General features: G+C 44.0%; 1 protein-coding gene across 1 annotated transcript in view; it reads left to right on the top strand.

Moving 5' to 3' along the window:
• The window catches only part of Upp2 (uridine phosphorylase 2), a 35993-nt gene extending 20709 nt beyond the window's left edge, over window positions 1-15284 (top strand). The window contains exons 5-7 of the mRNA XM_021192516.2: window positions 1320-1529; window positions 3537-3683; window positions 13914-15284. Of these exons, the coding sequence (XP_021048175.1) occupies window positions 1320-1529; window positions 3537-3683; window positions 13914-14065 (509 nt within the window). The 3' untranslated portion in view covers window positions 14066-15284. The remainder of the gene's footprint in view (window positions 1-1319; window positions 1530-3536; window positions 3684-13913) is intronic.
• The last annotated feature ends 210 nt before the right edge of the window (window positions 15285-15494 follow it).

Raw genomic sequence — 15494 nt, forward strand, 5'->3', positions numbered from 1 at the left:
ACAGCCACCTTGGGTATCTGGGGGGGATCTAATTAACTTGACTTTGGCATATTGGAATATGTACAAACCCAAGATGAGTCTGCACTCCATAGCCAGGATTGTGTGTGTATGTTCCTTTTTTTTTCCTGTAAAGTGCCAGATTATATAGGTTCCGGGCTTTGCAAACTGTGCACTTTCTGTTGCTATTTCTTAGTGTCACATCATAGCTCAGATACAGCAAGGACAGTATGTAAATGAACGTGTGGATCATGTTGCAACAAAGCTTTGCTTACTAAGACAGGTGGCATGTGGCCCGAGAACCAGAATTTGCAGACCTGTGTTCTGTGGTATCGTGATAGAAGCATGTACTCCCTGATTTCTATTGACTATTCATGATGTGCTGGGCACAGCACCAGGCCAGGCGAGAGGGCAGTGAGCTGACACTATTCTTAGATTTATGTAGCTTGTGTTTCATCAGAGAAATAGACAAACAAATGACAGTTTAAAAGAAAAAAAAAAGAGTGCCATTTAGATACATTTTCGCACTTAGGCTGTAAGTAGAAATTGGCATAAATCAAAAGATGGGTCCCCAAAGGCCTTGGAAAATTCTCTGGACCCCATCTTTGTTACCTTTCACTTATTTATGCTCATTTCTTTGGTTCTCTCTCCATGGCTCAGACTTTTAGAGGGGAGTGATTCCAGCTGACACCCGAGGAACTCTGGCATTAATGTGATGAGAAGGCTTTGGGAGGAGAAGGACACACCCAGGCAGGGAGAGTAAAAGATGACAGGAAATAGCACCTTAGCAGGCCCCTGCCCTTTGAGCAAGCCAGACTTTGCAGCAATGGAAGAGCAGCCAAGAGGCCTAATTTGCATGGAGTACAGGAGAAGAGGGAGGGCATGTGATGAGACTCTGAAGAGAGGGGAGAGCTGCCAAAAAATTACAGTAATCGAGGAGTTTGTAGGAAGATTAAATATCAAGTAGTCACATCACTTTATGAAAGCTACTTGCTGGCAGGCTCATTTACTTTATTCCTGACCTAATTTATTCAAATTTGAGCCTGAAGGCTGGCACTAATTTGCATGTCCAAGAGTCCTGTTTATCTTGAAACTTAAACCTCACCACATTGAAAATGCGAACCTTCGAAGCCGGCCAATGAGGATGCCTGTTTTAAAGGTTATTCGATTGCACTTGGGGAAAAACATTTTTAAAGATGGAAGCAGGAAGAATCATTAACAAACAACCTTAATTAATGTTGAACGACTAGGTCGCATAGGACCCGACCCGAAAGTCAACTGGAAGCAATCTTCTGGGATCACTTATTTGTTCCACATTGCAGGGATTGCACCAGGCTCCGTTGTCATAACAGATACAGCTGTAGACTCCTTCTTCAAGCCTCGGTTTGAGCAGGTCATCTTGGATAACGTGGTCACCCGAAGCACCGAGCTTGACAAAGAACTGGCGAATGATCTGTTCCACTGTAGCAGAGAAATCCCCAACGTTCCAACCCTCATCGGACACACGATGTGTACCTACGACTTTTACGAAGGTGAGAAGCCTTTGCACACCAGGGAAGCAGTAGGAAAACACCAGCCGCTTGTTATACAAACCCACAATTTATATTAAAACTGCACGCTAGCAAATTAATAGTGTGGATTTTCAAGGGGAAGCAAATAGCCTTTTTACTTACTACAGCATAGCAACATACGGGCGTAATAAGCAGCTGAGAAACACGCAGAGTGACTTTATATTGAGAATGAGTTTAATCCTGTATCAATTTGAATACTGAAATGCAATTAGTGATATTGACAATATCTCCTCTCTTCCCGTGACTTTTACTTAAATTGCTGTCTTTAAGAAAGAGGAATATGCTGGTTCTATGCCTTTCGTTGTTCTCCTGAACGCCAGGCAAAAAAGAAGACTTTGGAGAGAAATGGAGAGAAATGTTTAATTAGACAGATCTTCTGGGGATGTGGTGGTCTCAGAGTGGGGGCTTTAAGCCTACAGCCTAGAGTAAACGGTCTCCACACCTAGTGTAGAGTTAAGTTGAAGGTCACTGTCAAATAACGGCTCTTGTTCCAAGGGATGAGGGGCAAGGCAAAAGAGAAACATGGCAAATCAGTCTCCTGAGCCGAATGAGGATTCTACTCATTACAGAAGAAACAACACTGTCTTGATCCCATAGTACTTCACAGTAAATCTTGTGCTGTGAATATAGTTATATAATCATTAGCGTTGATGTAAGAATTTCATCGCCTTAACTTCTACCTTTCCCTCGATCAAAGTTGGCATGTTACTTTAGAAAGTCGTGCATGGAGATAGACTGGACTCTGCTTGCATTTGTTCAGGTTAGTAAAGGTGTTGGAGGTGTTTCTACAACAGGCAGCAGGGGTAGAGGGACAGGGTGAGACTGTTCGAGGACATCAGCTCTGAGGCCCTTCGCTTAGAGTGTCACCCACCCGTGTGTTTCCACCACAGCTCATTAGCAGAAACCCGGTAGAGTCAGTGTTTCCATTGGCCTGTGAGATATTGTTTCAAATACGAAAGACTTTTGCCAGCATTTGTAATTTCTAGAGCTTTCCATCTGAAATTCCAGATTTTTGGCTCTTTGACATGACAGAAAATAGCGTTTAAAAAGTACAAAAGAGGTGATGCATGACAGTCCTGGAAAGACACATCTGGGGCTACTTAAGCTGGGGCTGGGTGAGGTAAGAGGACTCCTATGTGCCCGCGCAGACCCCATATTCAAATTACATAGGGCCTCTGGGCCTACTGAGTTTGACTCAGTAACACAGAGGTGTTGGCGGGCAGCACTAAAGAAGAGGGAAGAAGAGGGGAAAGCTGGCTGCCAGGACAGAAGCCAGAGGGAACAGGAGCAAAGGAAAGGAAGGACTTCCTTCGGGAAGGACTGTGAAAGTAATGGCTGGCCACTAGCTTCCATCCAGGCACTGCTGGGTGTAAAAGGTTGGGAAACAGACACAGTGAAGCGGTAACGTCAGATTGTTCTCCATTTCCTCTGTGCCTACTGGTCAACCTGGTGAGCTTAAGCAAGGCAGAAGTAATCGGGACAATCTGGATGGGAAAACCTGAGTGAAGGGATAGCACAAAGCCTCAGGGGTACACAAGTGACACAGCACACACCAGTTGTCTATGTCTGGCCATATTGATCATAGGGAGAGTGACAGTATTCAAACCATTTGCCTCAGGAGCATCACTGAAGGTATGAAACCTTTCTCCCCTGGTGTCTCCACGTGGCCTATCTCCTGTCACTGAGCCAGCTGAGGGTCTCAATTTTCTCTGTGACCCCCTTCACCCCATTCCTGATTGTCCCCACTGTCCTTCAGAACTGGGGCATTCCGGTACAGACATTCCACCCTGTGTATGAGATGTGAGCCAGGTGAGGCCATATTCTATAGTCCTTTAGAGGAAAGAGTCCACAGCCAGGTCCCCAGAGGAGGCTCACTCAAGAGGTAGGGACATAAGCAGACAGCCTTCTGAGGGTGCTACTGCCACTGAGGTGAGGCAGCAGCCACTAAATCACTCCATTCTCTTTCAGGCCAAGGTCGCCTAGATGGGGCATTGTGTTCCTTTTCAAGAGAGAAAAAGCTAGACTACTTGAAGAGAGCATACAGAGCTGGAGTCAGGAACATCGAAATGGAATCGACTGTGTTCGCAGCCATGTGTGGCCTGTGTGGCCTGAGAGGTAAATCTCTTGTGAGTTCTAAGGTCCCCCTCCCCTCTTTCACAAAGGTATCTTATGTTCATTCTTCAAGAGAAGGAACAGAGGGGGCCCAAACAAATTTTAATTTGTGCTGAATGCATGCCTTAAAATTGTTTATACTATACATTATCTCATAGAGATTTGTGAGCAGGTAGGACGCTGCTCCCGGCAGGAATATGAGAAAACGAAGCTCAAGGATCTAAGATTCAAGGGCACCCGCTGGTTGATGACATAGATAGGACTCAGCTCCAAGTTCATTGTTCTCTATCTTGGAAGCGGGTGCTCCTTTTAAAAACAAAAAAAAAACAAAAACAAAACCAAAAAACCATAATTGAATTTGTTGAGACAAGATGCAAATGAGAGATTCCTAAAATAATCTATCTGTTATAATTTTAATTAGCGTGGTCAGGAAAAGGTAGGAGGAGACGGTGCCATTTGGGAAAGGGCAAATGAAAACCTGGGAGGCACGATCTGGGAAGTGTAAATGTAATGCTAAATAGATCAGGAGCAAGCAGGTGTGCTGCAGGAGCAGGTGGGGATGAGAGTGGAGAGGGGTGGGGAGAGAGGGAGGGGGAGGGGCCATCGCACACTACACAGCTCCAAGGAGAAACCCAGTAAGGGTTGCTGACAGTTCAATGTGAACTTCAGGAGAAAGGCAGACCCTAAGGATACCCAGAAGAGTGAGCTTATTACAACTGCGACAGACGTGTTTAGGTGACGATTTGGTGGCTGTGACATGCAGAGAGAGGACAGATGAGCAGTTGGACTTAAGATTCTTGGGCTTCTTTGAAGGGTTTGGACTCAAGGAATAAGCTTATATGTTGGCGGTGTAAAGTGGCATTTGAAGCCCATAGAGTAGATGAGGTAGGTACAAAGAACATAGACACAGACTGAAAGAGATCAAAGTTAACAGTTAGGGGGATGGGGTAGACCAAGGCAGAGTGACCAGTGATGTCACCAGTACACCAGGAAGGTATTCTCTGCTACCCCGAGAACAAACCACGTCACAGAAAGGATCCTGATTTCTAACATCTCTCCTTACAGCCAATCTATTTCCTTAGGCATGTAATAAACACTGCGCATATGGTAACATGTCTGAGAATGGACTCTGGAATTAGAGTTCATAAGAGATTAATTGCAGGGACACTATTTTAAACCACCTATTGCCTCAGGAGACCTGTGCACGACAATCCCTGTACTATCAGGTGAAGAATCACAGATCCCTCCTCGTGCTGTTTAGGTTTTCTGCTTGTCTGTGGATGTGTGTGACGTGCACGTTTGCACGCGTGTGGGCACATGCGTATGAGTGTGCGTACCATGTGGAAGCTGGAGGTCAGGAATCATTCACAGCGGCTCTTCTCCCTCAACCAAACAGGAAGCTCGACGACAGGGCTTGGTCCTGCTGGCCAGCTTGCTCTGGAAAAACCGCTCTTCCTCTGTTTCCCCAGGCTACGATTTCAGACGGGGCTACACACTAGGCATTTAGTTAGGTTTGCAGAGCGAGTGCTCTAACCACTGAGCCATCTCCCCCCCAGACCCCACCCCTACACTTTTGTTTGTCTGCAAACTCATCGTGGATGCCCACTGTCAGAGAAACTATAACTCTAACCAATGAGCAAGAGTGGGGCAGTTTGACCTTGCTTGAGTCTCAATGCAAAAGATTTCTGCTCCAGGAAAGGCCTCCTGAGGTTTCCTTAGTATGGAAACAAGTGGCCACTGACTCATATCTCTGCTAATATGTAAATGAGCAGATTTCGGTAACCAATATAGTCACATAGAAGATGCTGAGCCAATAGGCTGCCAAGGCATAAGTGCAGTGATGACCACGAGTTCCTTCCGTAAAAGTTACCTATTGACCCCCAGGGAATACCTTAGGCTTGTGAATCCTGGGTATCTGTCTGTCTTTGTCTTTTGAGAATCCTTCAGAGACTGGAGGGAAGCCATTCTCTTGAGAGAGCCTTTCTGTCCCTGTGGCAGATCTCATGGCCTCGTTCTCCCCTGCACCTGCAGATATCCCTGGTCCATAACTTGCCTTTCTTCATCTTTCTACTGCGTTCTGTTCTCGATGCTGCTGCTACTGCTGCTGCTGGACCTTCTGGTTTCAGCATCTTCTCAGCTCTCTCTCTCCTCTCTCTCTCTCTCTCTCTCTCTCTCTCTCTCTCTCTCTCTCTCTCTCTCTCTCTCTCTCTCTCCCTCCCTCCCTCCCTCCCTCCCTCCCTCTCTCCCTCTCCTCTCTCCCAAGTTACTGCTGCAGCCTCCATTTCATCACACAGACCCCTTTCAGCTTCCAACCCACACACACACATACACACCAAAGGCTCTATACACAGCGCTGCAGCTCTGTAGCTCATCCAAGTATTACTGTGCAAATTTCTTCACAGTCACGGGGACTGTTAACCTCCCCCAAGACATCCTTGTATTAAAAGGTGGATTTCTAGCAGGTTGGCTCTGGAAGATCAGCTCTCAGGGGCCAGACAAAGGCCCACGGACAGGTTGCTATCATGTTCTTGTCTTTCATTTGCTATTTCATAGCATTTCCCCTTCATCCCTTCCCAGTGGTAAAGCTCAGACACTGGCAAACAGCCCTCTTTAACTTCAGCCCATTTACTCTCTCACTCCCTGTGAGCCAGGAAAGCGTTGGGGGGAAGGGCTGAGGGTGCGTTCACACTCTGCTATTCTAGCTGAAACTCAGGAAGGACACGAGTGACAAGCAGTATGGAGATGTCTCACCTGACCCCAGAGTCCATGGGGCTTCCAGCTCAGAAGACCTGACTACCTTCCACAGTTACTTTGGGGCCCATCCCACCCTATTCTCCAGGCTGCCTTCTCTGGTGGCCCGTTCTATCTTTTTATACTATAAAGAGACAGCAGAACCAGAATGAATTCACACCCATTCCAGAGCTCACACAGTTTCTGCCTTCAGATAACATTGTGCTTTAACACAGCTGCTCTTCTAGGACCCGCAGTTCTAACTCTGAGGACTCAGTCACAGCGTTGGCAGAGAGACATGCCGTTCTGCATCTCCCTGCCTTGGGGAGGGCCTGTGTCCACGTAGCTCAGCACTCACCTTCACAATTACTGAGACTTCGTCTCTCAGGAGACCATTGTGTTACTACACCAACCTAATCACGCATATCTATATCATGTATTTGACTTCTATGCTGCATATTCAACACTATTATCTTTATTTTTGGTTTGCTTATATTATTAACTTCTGTATTGCTTTATATAATGCATGTTCTACTGTGCTTTCTGTTGCTGGGATACAACACTCTGACAAAAACCAACGGGGGGGGGTGGGGGCAAAGAGTTTATCTAGATGGCTTACACTTCCACACCGAAGTTCATCATTGAGGGGAGTTGGGCCCCATGATGCTTACTGGCTTGCACGCCATGGCTTGTTCAGCCTGCTTTCATGTACAACCAAGGACTACTTGCTTGTAGTCGGCACTGCCTACAGTGAGCTGGGCCCTCCTCTATCAACCATTAATCAAGAAAATGTTCCATAGGCATGCCATAGGCCAATGTGATAGAGATGGTCCCTCAGTGGAGGCCTCCTCTTTTCAGCTGACTCTAATTTGTTTCAAGTAACAAAAACCAAATCAACACAGTGCATGAGGGTGAGCCTTCGTTCTCTCTCCATTGTGATGTGGCACCAGAAGAACAGGGGCTTTGCCATTGTTCCATGCCCAGCACCTAGAATAATGCCCGCCATATGGGAGCTCAGTAAATATTTGCCAAGTGAATGAATGTAAAGAATGGCAATGAAACTCTACTTGACCTTGGAAAATGGCCATAGGAAACCAGCTTCTTCATTCTCGGGTCACGTGCGTAGTTCAGAATTGTTTGAAGGATGGGAGCCAAGAGTTCCCCTTGCTGTGAGATTTATGCAAACCTGCAGTCCCAGAGCCTGCTGTCATTTGTAGGTGAACAAACTGCCTGGAATAGGGCCACCTGTATCCATCTGTCACTGCTGTTCTTTTGCTCATTGTCCCCAACGAATGTATTAGGAGTCCAGCACCAACTTAACGAAGACCTGGGTAAGGAAATAGTGGACTTTGCATCGCCCCACGTCAGAAAGCTGTACCTTCAGAGCAGTGCAAAACTGGGCAGCAGAAAGGCAGCCCAGTGCCTAGTAGGTGCGTCTGTAATATGTCTGTCCCTGTCTTGTGGTGAAATTTACTTCAATTAAGCCCCTGGCTTCTGATCAAAGATGATAACCCTCTCGGGCTATGAACGTGTGATAAATATATTCAGCCTGTATCTAGTTTTTATAGCTAGAACTGCATTTTGACACAAACGCGCACAGCAATATATAAAACCTAATATTTGTCTAAGATTAGGCTCTGTCCCAGTCCTTCTCAATGCCTTCAGTTGTCTGCAACTCACTGCGATTTTTTTCTTTAGAGTAAAGGAATAATTCCATGTTATTTCTTTTGACAGCTACTTGTAACTTATGGAGGTATTCATTCTTTAGAGAATTAACTCTGAAACTGTTCAATAAAAAAAAATATAAAAACCCCAGAAACTTGACTTGAATTCAACTTTTTAAATTCTTCTGTAGCTGTTCCCAGCCATGAAGGATCTTGGTGTCTAGAACATGCATGGTGACCACTGAAGAAGCCCAAATGATGTTACTGCAAAAATTAATGATTATTTTAGGTTTGTAGCTAGTGTATTTCTTAATCCCCAAATGGAAGTGAATTGGGTTTTTGAACAATTGTTCCACGTGGATATTTGGCAACCACTTGCAGCTCTCCGCATTTGTCACAAGACAAACAGCGGCAAGGGTTCCCTAGCTTTTGCATCTTCTCCCAGCTAAGTCTCTGGGCTGGAATTTGGCCTCAGTTCTGTGTGTCTGAGTTTGTTGCAGAAACACTGCTGCCTCTGGCAGGAGTTTCTCTGTAAAAACACAAGGCTGGGGGTGCGCGTACTGTGGTCCTCTGGACCAAAGAATCAAAACGTGCATCATGCAAAATCAGAGGCCAGTTTTGTGCTGCAAGCATTGTGACCAGACAATCATCTTGCTTCAGCAAACAAGCTGTAAGGACTGGATGGTCCCAAGAGTGAGTGCCAGAGTCAAATGAAAAGGTCAGTAGCCACTGAGTGATATTGCTTAGCCATGCCATGGCAAGTCAACTTGCAAACTAAAAAATCAGGTGTAGATAAGTAGTTAACTTTTTACTTTGTTTAGGGTGGTCATGGTGCAGTGTTATATAGCTCAGGCTGGTCCTGAACTTGAGATCCATTGCCTCAGCCTCCCAAATTCTGTGATTACAGTTGTGTGTTACCCTACCACACCGTGCAGTGTGTTTTCTCTTGCTTAATAACCGTGCAAGTCCCAATTTGTGTATAGCCCGTATGATGATCAAATTGGGCTAATTAGCATATCTATCACCTCAAACATTTTTCTATTTTTTGAGATGAAACATTTAAAATACTGACATTTAGCAATTTGGGGCCTGTTAATTTGACAAAGACAACATTAAGGAAAAAAATACTTTGCAATATTTTAATGTACTTTAATAGAAGCCAGTATAGTTTTGGTTGAGTGGCTTTAATTCTAATTCTAAGCTTCTCTCATTACTGCCAACACGCCTTGTGTGTGGCTGGCACAGCCTGTGCTGGCCTCTCTTTGCTATGGCACCAGGACCAGAGACCAGGCCCAAGATCTCAGGCTGCATTGCCTGTGCTTCCAAGACATCGTTGTTTCATGGTCCAGCATGCAACAGCAGGTCAGGGCCCCAGATGCTAGGCCTCCTCAAGGATGGCAGCATGGTCTTCCTCTGTCAGATGATGTGAGGCCCGAGATGGAAACTGGGGGCTTGGGAGGCCTTGGAAAGACAACCTTCTCTGAAAAGATGAAGCCAGGTCTAGAGGAAATAACAGAGCAGCCTAAGGCAACACAGCTAAACAAGAACAAGGATGGATGAGATCTGACATCACTGCATTCCCGTGGATGCTTCCTTCATATGGTACCACAAACTGGCAGATACTGTTGAGAGATGATGTGCGCATGCCTATACTGGAGAAAACACTAGTAACAGCTTTTAGTGGGAAAGGAATGTTTACACAGAATTTGAAACAAGAGAAAAAGACAAAGAGGTGGTTATATAAGGGAGTGGATGTATTCCTAGGAGCCTCGATATCAAAGACACTACCCAGGAATCCAATGCTAATGTAAACACCTGGATCTCGCTCTGGGCTTCTAGGAGAAAATGAGAACATGTTGTATTATCCAGCACTCCTTATATAACAAAAGAAAGCATGCGAGCTGTTTTCTCCTTTGGTTTGTTTTGGCAAAACTTTACCCAATTATTAAACAAGTGGGATAGTCAGATCTGCTATAACAGGAAGCATCATTAGTGACATTTTCATAAGAGAGCCAGGACAATCAAAGGAGGGAATGTGAATGCTCCAGTTAATTCAACATGTCTTTACTGACCTAAAGGGTTAAGGTCCAGGTATGTACGTTCATGGCAACTTTGTTTGATTCAAGAGTGGAGTTGGAAGTCTTTAGTTTTCAAAGAGTTCAGCCAGAAAGACTTGCTCTCTCTAAGTATTTACTGTCTCCACCCCCCTCCCCCACCTACACTCTGGTTCAGTGTGTCTGGAATGTAGCCTAGGAATCTGAGTTACTTGCAGTCTCTGGCTCAGACACAGGGGGCCAGCATACCAAGTTTTGAGAGACATGAACATACAGATAAGTCATTTGTATGTCCCTCGTCCTGCTGGCCCCTCTGAACGTGAACTTCTCCACCTGCTTTGTGACAGGTGCTCAATGGCCTGAGATCCAAGTCTCAGAGGAGAGACAGGAAGTGGAAAGGCTTTGGGTGAATGCTGGCATGATTCTAGTGTCTTCCACAGGAGGTAGACCAGGATGAAAGTTTATTGGCTTTGTAGACTCCGATGTTGAGGAACAACAACAGCAGAGTGGGAGAAAGCACAGGTTGGGGATAAGGAGAGAGAGAGGAGAAGTAGACAGATAAGCCCGGCTGGCAGCTGCAGCACCAACCTTTGCTGTTCCATCTAACAGCCAGCTCATTGGCTTGCTGCTGTGTGCATGCGCATTGGCTTCCATTAATGCAGAACCCTGCTGGAGGTTTGATCTGAACCAGAGAGGCGCTGCTAACACAGCAGAGTCGAGGGCTGCTGGGAACCTAAAGGATTTAATGCCTGGGCTTTGAGGCCCTGGGTCCCCAAAATTATCCACAGGTGTTTTGTATGCATAGAAATGCTTGTAGTTTGTTATGGGAAAAAGACAGTGGCAACTTCCCTCAGCTTCTGGAAGAGGCCATAAAAGATGCCAAAGGGCTGAGACTTGCTAGGCATTACTGACTGGGCGCAGAACACAGTAAGCTCTGCCTTAGAGCTCTGTGTTCCCATTACATTCCTCCTGGGTCAGGTAGCTGACAATGTTCTTGGTGACAGCTAGGTCACCAAATGTCCCTCTCGCCCCAGGAACCACTCTCCATGCCTATTCTAAGGATTATGGCAGCAAAACCACAGGCTTCATTTTGACAGGTTGTTTTGAGTAATTAGTCCCTTTTATTTGCTCATGGAAATAGGTAGGTGACAAGATCATTATATGCTGCTCGTTAGGGGGCTCTCCAGGGCGGAGGAAGCAAAGCCAGAATGGCTGTTACTTGCTCTCTCCGGATTTAACCTTGCCCTTGAAATTCAGGGGAAGCATTCTGCTTCGTGCCCGCTCTGTGGAGAGTACAGAGCAAGAGTTTCCTTTTACCCTTTTGCCAAGCGAGGGACCGGAGCTGGACTCTGAACGCTCCCCCCCCCCCCATCTGCCAGCCACATCAACACTTCACAGACCTGCTGCTCATTAACTTAAAAAGCATGGCGAGTGCTAGCTCACGGCTTTCTTGTTTACCTGTTCAGCCAAGTGGCTTTCACAACAAAGTGAGTGGGTTTTGAGTAAAAAGGGTCCTAAGCGATGGAGTATTCGACTCTTCTGCAGTTGAGCACGTTCACTGGTTCTTACTCGATTGTGAGCATCAGTTTGCTGGGTAGACCAGGGCAAGTCCTAGCAGCTCAGGAGAGGAATGGATACAGCTGTTTAGGAGGCTATTTAGCTACTTACTTAGCTGTTCCATCATAATGGGCCATTGCTTTACCCTTTCTAAGCCGCCATTTCATCATCTGTCTAAGGGAACAAGAATATTACCTCATTCATGACATGGATGCCTGAAATACGATATCATAAATGCCTAGCATGCAGCAAGAACCAAACAAACAGTAAGATGCACGAATCGAAAATATTTGCAAATTTAATAACAAGACTTTCATATACAAAAGACAAAAGGAATTCATACAATTTAATAGCAGGGGAAAAGCAGCCCAATGGTCATTGAGCACCTGCCACAAGGGCTAAGAAAAGGCAAAGAATTACAAGTGTTGTGAGGAGATTAAAAAAAAATGGAACCCTAGTATGTTGGTGATGGAGGGATGAATAATCACGGCCACCTTTGAAACAGGGTAAAGGTCTCTCAAACTAAAAATACTACCACCATGGCGACTGACAGTCTCACTTCTAATATATAAGTTAAAGACTTGAATTCAGCCTATGGAAGAGACTGGTATTCACCACAGTGTTGTGCACAACAGCTGTCATTGTAAAATCAACCAAAGTGTTCATCAGGGGATGAACAAACCATGACAGCCATATAAAATGGGATACTCCAGTCTTACAACGAAGGCAATTTAGGTATTTTCAATAACACAGAAGACATCGTGCTAAGCGAAATAAGTCAGGCATGGGAAGAGATCCTCCTCAATCTCATTCACTTATGAAATCTAAAAACCTCAAATTTATAGGAATAGAGACTAGAATCATAGCTGTAAGAGGCTGGGGAGTGGAGGTTTGGTGGGGTGGGAAATGTGGACATGTTGGTCAAAGGGTACAAAGTTGTACCTAGATAGAGGAACAAATGTAAATACCTTAATAAATATTGTGAATATTGTTGATAATTATGTATATATCTGAATGTTTAAATGAGTACATTTTAATCATTATTATGAAGAGACATGTGTGAAGGAACACATAGGTTAGATTGACTAAATCTTTCTATAATGCATATACGTATTGAAATGTTTCATTGTGCCCCTAAGTATGTGTATAAGTATCATTTATCAATGAAAAGTAAAAACTTAAAAGATAGCATGCACTCTCGTGATTATAGTATACTTCTTCCTAAATCTCTCAGTGAGTAAAGAAATATATATTACCCTATTCTACTTCTATGCCCAAACAGGTCGCTAATGTCCATAGAGCTGACCCCCTGCAGTAATATACTTTTAGATGCTAACAGAGATTAGCTTACCTTTGCCAATACTAAGTGCTCACCACTGATGCCATTGTAAATAGGCAAATTCCTTGGAATCAAAGACTTGATGTGAAATCGATAACAAAAACTGATACAGTATTCTTTTTTTTTTTTTTTCTGCCTGGATTTTCCCAATAAAACAAATCAAAGATTCTTCCCTTGGGTCTAAAGACTGAGAATTTTGCTTTTTCAAAACATATTTTGTTCTTTCTCACATGTTTTTGTTGCTGCTTTGTTTTTCAATGTGTTATTTCCCTCATTCTTTGGAAATTAAATGCTGACACATTTGTCCTTTCATGTGCCTGAGATTTATGTTCAAGCATTTGACTTGAGATCTTAATTTTTTCTAAGAATCAGTATTTTTCTAAAATTCCTTTATAGGTATTTTTCTAGCCAGCATCCCATAGCTGGGCCACTCACCTCTGTTTGTCTCATTCATCTACAGCAGGCACATCCATATACTGAACCCAGGAATAAAGCATCACTTCAGATGTATCCTCAAAGAGGAGGAGCCTCCTCTCAGCTCTGAGGAGTGCCATTGGCAGCCCAGAGGTTTGTGTGCCTTGGGTGTTCTGATCTGAACACACTGGTTTCCTTAATCTAGTACACTGCAGAAGAAAGAACCAAGAGGGATTTTAATACTTTCTGTTAACTAATTTAAATAAGTCTTGGAGGAAAGGAAGGAAGGAAGGAAGGAAAGAAGGAAGGAAGGAAAGAAGGGAGGAAGCAGAAAACTAGAAAATCCAGCAGATTGCGTCTACATTACAGGGAAACTATTTAAATGCACATGTTGAGAATGTTAGTGCTTTAGATTAATACCCTGGAGAATAGATTAGCCCATTCCCTTCACTAACCTTATGGCTTTCTTTACTAGCCGCTGTGGTCTGTGTGACACTTCTTGACAGACTCGAGAGTGACCAAATCAATTTGTCCCATGATGTCCTGGTGGAGTACCAGCAACGGCCACAGCTTCTAATCTCAAATTTCATCAAAAAACAGCTTGGACTTTGTGACCAGATGTCATAACTCTGAATCCCGCCACCCTCCTGAGAGTTGCTACACGGAGCTGCAACGATGGAGCCATGTGTTGTTCATAACATTTTTATGTAATTCCCATCCTTGGGCTAAAATCATAAAAGATTCTTAGGAAATCTTTTATCTTAAAGTCCAATTTATTGTAAGAGAATTTAATACTCATGCGAAATTCAAATCCCATGTTGGAACGAGTTAACGAAAGCAGTCTAATAATTAAAATTTTAAACTCATGAAATGTGACATTTGGAGTTTCACATGTAGCATTAATTAAGCTTATATCAAAATCAGCCATTTGTAGATGGTTACCAGTTGCTTGCTGAAGCAGATCCAGAAGTGTATGTTAGAATGGTGTCAGCACTTCTAGGTGTTGGACAAGTGACAAAAATTGATCATGCACATTCAAAATATTTACAAAAATGTGTCAGTGTAATATAGGCTGGTATGGAAGAATTATCCTTGGGGAAATATGTCCATCCCCTTTTTCCTGTCCCTGTACAATTTCAGTGCACACAGAATGGAATTAGAGGCTATGAATGTATGTTCTGCGAGAATCACAGAACATCACAGTTTGCGATCATACCTTTTTTTTCCAAATGAAAACCATTAATAATGCAAAGACCTTTATTCCCTGCCCTCCCCTCAGAAATCAGAAGTGACTCAATTGCCTTCTCACAATCTTTTATTTCTATAAAGAAATGTGTCATGAGAAAGCTGTATTTGTTGTTTCAATAAGAACGGAATAAGCTGTAGAATTGGTTAACAACCAGATTTAAACTTGAAATCAAGATAGTGATCGAGTCCTTCTGTTTAACTTTAAGGCAGGTCTCATTCAGAGCCTGCACCTCAGCCTCCCCTGGTTGAACTTGCATACAGCAGAGGTTCCAGGAGTTGATTTCACCTTCAAGATTCTTTTGAACATTTAAAAATTGGAGAGTCTGGTTGGGGTAAGAGTGGAAGAGGTCTTGCAAATATGTATAGTATGTAATGTTGTGTGTGTGTGTATATATATATATATTTTTATATGGACGTGGAACGAATAAAATATCTCTCTCACCATGCTGCAGAGTATTTGGATCCTGGATCTTTTGTCCATTGTATGTGGCTGAATAGATGCTCAGGGCAGGAATCCTGCTGGAGACAGCAGGCTCTGGGTTGTTGGAACTGGCTTCTGGCGAGGATGGATTTCTCTTTCAAGCAGCAGCAATAAAGGATTCCCCCAAAAGGTTCTTTGGTTTGTGAACATTTTTTAGCTGCAAGAATGCTTGGAGTGCAACTCTCCAGGTCTCCCAATAATTGACCATCAAACACAAACATCGGAACTGCAATACCGAAGGGCAAGGCAGGAGAACATCCACTTGCTTAGCGGCATTTTCCCCTCGACTTCCTATTTTGTTAAGTGGAATCCACTTCAAAGTGTTTC

Source organism: Mus pahari, chromosome 3 (genome assembly GCF_900095145.1).
Source record: "Mus pahari chromosome 3, PAHARI_EIJ_v1.1, whole genome shotgun sequence".
NCBI lineage: Eukaryota > Metazoa > Chordata > Mammalia > Rodentia > Muridae > Mus > Mus pahari.